This window comes from Solenopsis invicta, chromosome 3, assembly GCF_016802725.1.
Source record: "Solenopsis invicta isolate M01_SB chromosome 3, UNIL_Sinv_3.0, whole genome shotgun sequence".
Classification (NCBI taxonomy): domain Eukaryota; kingdom Metazoa; phylum Arthropoda; class Insecta; order Hymenoptera; family Formicidae; genus Solenopsis; species Solenopsis invicta.
Genome location: NC_052666.1, coordinates 3,080,903 through 3,090,763, shown reverse-complemented (window position 1 = coordinate 3,090,763; position 9,861 = coordinate 3,080,903). Strand labels below are relative to the sequence as shown.

Below are 9,861 nucleotides of genomic sequence, written 5' to 3'. Positions count from 1 at the left end.
GTTGTGATAATAATTGTGTGGATATTAAATATACTTGGTATTTTTTCTACGTTTCTATTAACTACTTTTATTTATTAATTTGATTAATAAATAGAAGTAGTAATCTTAATAATAAATTTAATATAACTAACCATGCACAGCTTTCCCTAGTAAAAACTTTTCTCATAATTTTTTTATAAAATTCTTATAATTTTTCATGTTAACAATTCGTAAGTAATTATGTGAACTTATAAAAAATTTTTTTTAAATTTTCTCACATTTTTTTCACCGAAACGTAAAATATAATATCTCGATCAGAACGATCCTAGTAGTATATGGTTAGCCATGGGGCGTCAAAACAAATGACGTCACTGGCGCCAGTCTTATCAGTGAAGTGGTGGAGGTAGGGTGACGCGCTAGCAGTAAAAGGGCCAAGTGGAGGGGAGGGTCTGACGAAATTTGGAGCGGGGCGTGGAGGACCTGACGATATCAGGACCGATGGCGGGGAAGACCTGACGATATCAGGAGCGTTTTTATTGGGAAGTAAAGGGGATGGCTCCGGGAGGAATTAGAGTGTGCTTATTGGTTTCCCCCACGGCTGCCCCAGGAGCGGATTGGTTGAAAAACAGGTATTTTGGGAAAAATTTAGCAGCAAATTGGGGAACGGGTAAAAGAGGCCTGAGAAGTCGAAAGGTCTTATCTGGAAATTACGATAGAAAGGACGGAAGCGCCTTTTACGATATACATATGCTTTCAAAGGTATGGTACGTTTAGAGAAAGATAATTATCAAAAGGAAGCACTTTACGATTTTAGCGTTACTACGTACAGGAGATAGTGTCTTGGCATTAGGTAGGTCGAGTGAAAAAATAATTCGGTTTTAAAGGTTACAACAGAGTATTTATTGAAACATTCAACTCTTTTTTCATACATCTACGAGTATATTCTTACATTTTTAACCCGGCGTCATTGTGGCTACTAAACAGAACTTAGCCGTTGTGGCCGGGTAAGTTGTACCCATGTGCATTATTGTACACTGAATCAAGCTTATGACAATATCAGTTTTCTATATTAGGGAAATAGGTAATTATAAACATTATTTATAAAAATTAAACATTTATTTATCATAAAATGAACAAATTATCATCAAATTAGATCTTCTTATTCTGAGATCATTTTTTTAGAACGTAACTTAAAAATATATTCAAAAACAAAAAATAATTAACATTTAGAAGCAGTACATAAAATTTTCTTTAGTACATAAACATGAAATCAGGAACTATATATAACAAAGCTTATTTATTACTAACATACCGACTTATTCGATATCGAGATCAACGCAACTTTGGCATAATGGAATAATGTGTTGCATACAAATAGGCTTGTTACACTTATTGCAGTTATGCCTAGTTTTTTTGTCTTTGGCAGAAGGACAGTCTTTGCATCTCGTGTATGTTTTTGAACTTTTATTCGGAGGGTAGGTCATAACTTCACCAACTTGTTCGTGAATACGTTTACGTAAGCCTCTCGGTAAGTTCTCCATATTTTTTCTCACGCGAAGATGACCTTCAAGCATTGATAGACCGAGTTTTCTAAGGAAATCACGTCGGTTTGTTTTCGAGTTATTATTTTCACGAAAAATAATCACACTATTTATTGCAGCTACATTCATGACCGCATAAAATACTGTCATTGGCCAGCGTTTTGAGTTTCGAGATACATCATAGGTAGCACAGAGCTCATCAACTACATCGACGCCAGCTTTCGTAGAATTATAGAATGTGATTATCTCTGGTTTCCTTTTTTCACCACTAGCAGGATCAATGTTTTGGTCATGATGAAGGGAAGACAATACCAGCACCACTTTAGACCGTTTAGGCACGTAGGAAATAAGCGTCATATCTTTTTGGAATGCAAACTGAGTGCTGTATACTTCTTTTCTTTGCGTGGTTATAAAGTTTGGTGGGATTTCTTTTTTGTTTTTACGTAATGTACCTGTAGATGTTAGTTTATGATTTTGTTGCAAATGTGTTATCAATGGAACGTTCGTGAACCAGTTGTCAAATGTAATATTTCTATTACTTTTAGAGATAGGCTGCACTAATCTGTCTACAACATCGAAAGCTTTATTGCTTTGCAAAAATGGCCCATCAGGCTGCTTACCGGGATAAATTTCAAGGTTGACAGTATAAAAGTTTTTTGCATCAACCAAAGCATAAATTTTAATGCCATATTTCGCAGGTTTATTCGGGATATATTGACGAAATGAACACCTGCCGCGAAATGCTTCCAGCTTTTCGTCGATTGTAAGATACTCATTGGGAGTATAAGTATTTTTACAGTTTGAGACAAACTCGTCAAAAATAGATCTAATTGGAGCCAGATTGTCCAGTCGCTTCCGCTCTTGGCGTGTTGTTGCATCATCAAAACGCAAACAGCTTTGTAAAAAGTAAAAACGCTGCAAAGACATAGTAGTACTAAAAATTTCCACACCAGTACCATCGGTTCTCCACAAGTCACTCAAGTTTTGGCGATTAGAACGATTTAGTCCGGCTAAGTATAACAAGCCATACAAAGCTAATAGTTCGTCTATAGTTGTCTCTTTCAATAAATACTGAAGCGATTGTTTATTGTTAGACAATTGTCTCTGTTTTATCTTAGCATTAGTATGACAAAGTATTTGTTCCAGCATATTATTAGTTATAAAGCGTCTCCAACACTCTATTTCAGTCTTATCATTTTGCGCAATAAGCTTTACCCCAGGTTTTTGTAATATTATGTTTTCTGACCTTGTGCGAACGTTGGTCCGAGGTGGTTGCGAAGACCATTTGGTGCAATTGTCTTTACCAATATAAAACTGCTGATTACTTGTTGAAACAATTGCTTCTTGCTCATCATCACTGCATTCTTGTTCCGTATCACTGCCTTGACTTCGCTCTGAAAGATGGTCGATTTCACCCTCGTCGTCTGAGCTGCACTGTTCATTGTCACTAGCGCTAGTTTCTTCAAACAAGGCTAGGATTCGACTTTGTTCCTTTTCATAAGACATGGTTCATAAAACTGTGAAAAACGATATGCAATTTATCAATAAACAATAAAAAACAACAAACAAACTGTCTATATAAATGTTACGTAGCCATTGTTGCCGGGCATAACTTACCCGCGCGCTCTTTATACACGTGTAAACTCCGTCGTCGCCGCAGCAACACTAAATACACAAGTGAATACGCGAAAAGAGGTCAATGACCGCAGCTACTGTAACGGACAATTTACGCGCGCATTTTGTTTTAAAGTTATGACCGTTTTAAAATGCGTCGGGTATTAGATACCCGGCAACAATGACGCCGGGTTAAGTTACATGATTGAATGGGGTAGCATACAGATGGTTTCATCACGCATTTTCTTTTATTATAAAGAAAAAATTTGTGAAATAATTCTGCGATTAGTCGGTCGTTGTATGTGTGTTCGACAGAAAATAAATAGAGAAATTGATTAAGATTATAGCCGTTACACATGAAATATAAAAAAACACAGCAGTATTGCCCGCAAGTTTGGGAAAGCGCTCCTTGTAACTGTGTGGTGTTCCATTGATGCGTGATAGAGTTTCGTCGCAATCGCAGGAGAAATCTAGAATCCGAGGGAGGTAATCCGTAGCTATCGAAATATGTTCCATTTCCAAGTTTGTCGATGTAAAAGGCGACCCAATGTTGGCCAGGTTGATTGTGATCATCCGTGTTGGCAACGATGACGGTCGACCTCGTCCACACCTTCGGTAGCTTGTCGGCTGGATAGACTCCCGTGTATTCTGCGTTCAATTGGCGCAGCGCATGTAAAATTTCGAGGGAATTCATACGACGGCAGTGGGATTATTTTATCGTCTTCGGCTATAGCCGACGCTGTTTTGTATGTTATTTCTTCTTCTTCTTCTTCTTCTTCGCTGTCGTTTTCGTCGGAACGAAGACTGCTCGAGCTACTACTATTTTGCTCGATTAACCAGTGTTTCAATTTGTAAGCATTGCGCAACGCGCAGTGAAAATTTGCTTTTGCGCGAAATCCGTGATACGTGCATCGATGACCACTCTCCTCGACATCGGGTAAATTTTTGAAGGCCGGAGAAACGCCTTCCAGATTATATACGTTTCTGGATAGCAGATTGCGTAGGTAACGCGCTTTTTCGTGTCCCCTGCTATAGATGTAGCGTGCTTGTCGAGTAATTTCTCGTAGATGTTGCTTGAAATATTTGAGATTAACTTCGCCGTCGAACCACTCGATGCCGTGATAATTGCGCGTAAGCCAGTTGTTTTCACGTTTCGAATTTACAGGCAACTCGTCAAACGGGCAAGGTCGTATTATAATCCATTGGCCGATGATTGGAGTGTTGACAGCGACAACCGCGACTTCTTTCGGAATAAATTGTTCCTCAGCATCGCGAAAACCTTGAATGTCGATGACTATGTCCATAGTTTTATACTTTACGCAAGCTTTCTTAATCGAACCGGCTACGTCCGAGTCTCGTTCCAAACTGAATTCTCTTTTAGGCATACGGTAGTTTAATGATGGTGGTGACGATAAAGATGATGGGGGAGTGAACATTTTACAGACAATGTTCTTGTTATTGATCCATCTGTGTTATAAGAGACTATCCAGAAAAATCGACTATGACTTGCCGAGATGAATCGATTTCTAGAACATTATCGAACTCGGCATACACGATGCAGTTAACGGTCGCGGTAAGTGCCTTTTCGAATCTCACTTCTAGTCGTAAGCTTCCATGTTTCACGAGATTCCAATGCCCAGCACAATTAGCCGATAGATCGGGTGTAAGATCAAAAGCGAAGAGGTAATATCCGTTAGAGTAATCGTCTCTGCTTATAGAATTTCCCTCGTTCAAAAAATGTATGCCTGTTCCGGAAAAAAGGGTGTGATACGCTTTGATGTAGAGCGGTTCGTCTTTCTTAAAGCTCGGCTGTAACGGTCTACTTGGAATCTGCATTCCGTCAGCGTAGAGCGAAAGGAAATTTATGCCGTAATTCTTAAAGTTAAACGGGTTTAATTTTCTGTCGCCGTTAAACGCTTTGTTATCAACAAAGCCAACTATTATTCGTTTCGGTAGCTGTCCAAGTATCACATTGTCTAACGATTCTCCCACGAGACCAGAGTGTATCGTGAACGTTTTAACTTCGACTCTCGTAAGGGGATACTTGGCAGTGGTTTTACTCAGCATTCTCGCATGCGCTAGTAATATTCCGGGAGTTATTTTTGCTCTTCTTACAAGTAGGCTAGCGTCTAGAATGCGGATTTTCGACGTGGAATTTGTTTCCATTAGACAAAACGAATCTTTGGAACGTACGAGTCTCATTCTAACTTCCACCCCGTTAATTAAGAATTTATCCTGATTAAAAACGTCGCAGTGAAGATGTCTTATGAGATCCAACGCGCGTCCTCCTTGAATGTAACGAGCGCGTCTTACGAGAGCCTGATTCGTTGGCGAATCTACCGGCTCGTCCATGAAACCTGGAGTATCCGTGTCCCACAGACAAGAGGTGAGATGGGAAGTTTTTGCGGGTGAAGCATAATTTAATAACGCCTCGATGTATGCGCGGTAAGCGTAAGCGTTGTTTGGAGGTGACACGAGTTTTTGATTGAAATACACGTCGATTTGATTGAACATGGAATGCAGCAGTTGATTTACAGGGCCTACTTTGGGCGCCGCGGCGGCTGCGGCGGCGGTGCCGGTATTTGTTCCCGTTTCTACGTATACGGAGACTTAGCATAGTGTGCGTGAGATCCAGGTAGTCTTCTCCATGACCGGGTATAACAAATTCTATTGGTGCGTCGTCTGCGAGCGATGTTACGGGTTTGTAATAAATCCATTGAGCACTCTCGATACTAGTCTGAGTAGGCGGTAAAGCGAAGAGATCGAGTTCACTCTTCAAACACTCGCTCGAATGGGTATGAAGGAAAGACATACTTATCACGACGCACTATGGCTAACGCTAATTCGTGCGTGGATTACGAGAATATGTCGGATACACTGCGCTTCTTGCTGTTGCGGCGTTTCGTGCCGGATGACTTTTTAGTTTTTCGAGTTATTCCGTGACTTTTCTTCTTCTTCGATTTTTTAGCGCCTTTTCTGCGTACACTTTTTTTCGATTTTCTTTTGACTGAACGATTACGTTTACAAAGCGACGTTCTCTTAGCAATGCGAGGATCGTGGTAACCGTGAGGAAACTGAAGCATCGGAGTTGTTACGGATACTTTATATCCCGATCCTTTCATCAAGTCTTTTATTTTTTCTGTGGCTTTTCTTTTGAGGTTTTTCCCCGATTCCGCGAAGCGATTTTTGAATGCCTCATTCAACGGGGTATGGTTCTCGACATCCTCCATTACGTTGATGCCCGCGCGTAAAGCCTCCTTACCGACAGCCCGCGCACCCCTCTTTAGATAAGGTAAAATTTTTCTAAATAATCCACCGAGAAAACTTCCGATACCATGTCCGCGTTGATAGGGCGAGCCGACAAAAACCCGTGGAATTCCCCCACCCCTTCCGTTGGCACCTCCGCTTTGCGCCTCGTAATATTCCTCATAGTTCATGGTGAAATTGATTTTCTCTCTTTTGTTTATCGCAGACTTACGTTTATTTTAACTGTATTCTAATGTAAATTATCGAGCACCTCTGAAGTTCAATGTCACCGTCAAGGTTCCCGATTCAAATGGTATTTTTTTTCCGAGCTGATCTCTTATATCTATTTCGATTCTGCGGAAACGCGTTTGTCGCAACGGAATATAAAATGGAAAAGAGAAATGTTTCACCTAATTCGTTCCGTACGCGTAATTACTTTCGCGTGACTCGACCGGGACTATTCGGAGAAGCGGAGTTTGTACATCACCGGTTATATAAGATTCACAAATATCACAATAAACGAACAGCTTATCTGGAATACCACGCCACAGGCTACAGGGCTCTTTACTTTGATAATAATAAATTCGATTACCGTTTTCCGTTTTAAATCCGAGTTTGAAAAAAGTCATGCATTCACCGGAATCGTTTATCATAATCTTACGAAAGTATATAAATTATCTTTTACGCCTAATTCCGTTTCGCATCCTAATATTCGAAAAAGATTATCGGAAAAGTTAATATAATGATTAACACGACATTTTTCCACGTCGCAGCTAAGTCCTATTTCGAGTTTACCACCCTCTTTTTGTATTTCGAAAACAAAATGTGAATCTCGGCACGCTTCATTAATCTCATGGATAAGATTCTCGATAGTCTCGTAAATACCATTCTGTATTATTCTATGATGCAACACATATGATCCATTGCGTATCTCGTATATATCTTCTGTGGAAAAGAAATATTTGAGCTCATTTTCGGGAAACTGACGTACGTGAAAAAAACTACAGGGAAATTGAATCTCGCTTAGTGCAACTTCCCATTCTCCATGCAATTCTACAATTTGAGGTAACTCCGTGATGAAGGAGGAAGTAGTATTTTCCGGAAAATACTGCATACTGCTATTGCTTGGAAGAATCATGTGAAATTGGTCCGTTGCCGTCATCTCGGAGATTCGATAAACTCGAAGCTGGGATCCAAGAGTCGAATTTGCTAGGATATCCGCGCCAGCTAACTAGCAGTTGCTTATTAGCACCACGTCCTTTACTCCTTATCACGCGATCCACAATAAATTCTTCCTCCTGCAGGTTTTTCTCGATTCGAGCTAATTCTTGTTCGTAAAAGATCCCGTCTATGACCTCCCCCGTTAAATCGCTTAATTCGTACACACGAGGTTTTCGCCATTCAAGAACACGATGAATTCGAAATATCTCCTCGGTCCAATTCGCCTCGTATTCTTTCTCGAAGGTGCCTTTCGCTCTACTGACGCGGACGAGATCGCCAGCATGGTATTTAGCATTCTTAATTTTGTTAACGTCTTTCCACCGTCGAGTTATATTTTCACGCGCGATACGAGCATTTTCTCTCGTTACAACCGCTGGTTGCATTTTGGTGACCGAATGACGAGCGTGATTGTACGCACGCACAATATCCTGCAAAACATCGATATATCGACGCGTATTTTTATGCGTAAAATATCGCCACATTCGTTCCTTTAACGTTCTGTTAAAGCGTTTGACGACGGCTGCTTTGATGTCGGGATTGCGCGTTACTCTAAAACGAATATCGTTTTCTTCCAAAAACTTTTGCGTCGCACGCCCGACAAATTCTTTACCCTTGTCAGTTTGCAAGTATATAGGTATTCGTCCTTTGCTTCTCGCAAGTATACGCTGAAAAGCTTTTGTCACGCATACGCTCGTTTTGTCACGTAATGGTTCCACCCAAACGAATTTACTGAGTACATCGATAATCACGAGAATATAAGAATATCCGTCATTATAACTTTTAAGATTTCGCATCTCAATCAAATCGCCTTCCCACACATCGTCGATATTCGTTACGTTGTAATGCAGTTGAGGAAACTTTCGGCGCAGTGGACGGTGCAGCGAGTACGCATCTTGCGATTCCAGCCAGCGAGCGACATTGTTACGTGTGAAATTCGGCTTAGCGGCACGTGTCAGATTTTCCACTGCTGAGAAGCCGGCGTAATGCGCGGGATCGTAGTATAATTTTTCAAGTTCCGACATTATCGATTATTTCTTCAGTGTATTCCAATCTAGCAAACGCCTTTTTCGCGCAGGAAGCGAATCCCCGTTTTTCATAAAACTTGTATATGGATAGGCTTTACGAAAGTAAGGGGACAGATACAATGCGTAATCAGGGGCTCTTTCTTCTTCTCGTTCCTGCTTCTTGCGTTTTTCCGATTGACGTTTTGTCGATCTCGTTGAATATGTTTTCGTTGCAATCGGCGTGGAACTTGACGAAGGCCGATGTTTCACATTAATCGGGGAAGAAAAAGCGAGGGTGCCATTTAACAGTCGCTTATTCCCTACCAGTGTCGAACGCGTGTTTAAGCTGCGTAGTAATCGAGCAAACTGAACTCTTCCTACTGGTGGTTTTACGGTTTTTCTTTCTCGCATCATGTCGTTCATCAGCTCGCTGATATTCGAATCTTTTACAATGCTGCCATCTATAGTCACGACTCCATTCTCGTTCCAATTAATTCTGTCAGGCACCGCTTTATCGAGCAAATGTTTCATCAGTAAGCGAGCTTGAGCGCGATACGATTTCGGGACAGTTTCTACTATTTTTCCGGCACTTTTCAGCAATCGAAGGCTATGTTCTCTTCTTATCACGGTATTGTCGATATCGGATAAATGAGAAAGATTAGCAGAAATTTGCGATTTTCGGGGGATATCGTGAGAAACGAGCGTCGATTCGCCGTCGCTATTGTTGCTGATCTCCTCCAGGAGTGGTGTTTCGTTGTCGACAATTTCGGTTACGTTGGTTGCATTTTGTTTTCGCGCTTCTCGGATATAGTAAAGATACCGCCAAAGTACCTCTCTGTACATTTTCCATCTCTCATCCTCGTTACGCGGGTAAGGTGAATTAAGAATACGACTCATTTCCGCATCGAGTCGTGTCAGAAGGGTACCAGGAGTTTGTACGGAATTATTATTATTATTATTATTGTTTTCACCGTTCTCCGTCGTGATATTTTCCTTCGGCTCTACAGCAATCGATTTATTCTGTTGTTGCTGCTGTTGCTGCATTCTCTCAAGATTTTCTGTAGAAATTAAAACCATCTTTTTTGCCCTTTCCATTGCGATTTATTCTTATGATTCCGTGCTTCCGATGATTCGAGTTAATAAGGCCGACAATATGGGTCCTATGATATAGGGTAAAAATCCGCCTCGTTGCACCAAAAGTTGTCTCTTATCCTTCCAATTTCCGCGTTTTGTCGCAATACGTCGCAGTGTCGATT

General features: G+C 40.8%; 1 protein-coding gene across 1 annotated transcript; it reads right to left on the bottom strand.

Annotated features, from left to right (window-relative positions):
* Positions 1–842: 842 nt before the first annotated feature.
* Positions 843–2,701, bottom strand: LOC120357140 (piggyBac transposable element-derived protein 4-like). Its single transcript, XM_039446941.1, has one exon. It carries the CDS (start codon positions 2,667–2,669, stop codon positions 1,296–1,298), a length of 1,374 nt encoding a protein of 457 aa, XP_039302875.1. The 5' UTR covers positions 2,670–2,701; the 3' UTR covers positions 843–1,295.
* Positions 2,702–9,861: the final 7,160 nt, after the last annotated feature.

Excerpts from the sequence above, each read along its gene's own strand:
- LOC120357140 (XM_039446941.1), bottom strand. The coding sequence starts at position 2,669 with ATGCTGGAACAAATACTTTGTCATACTAATGCTAAGATAAAACAGAGA.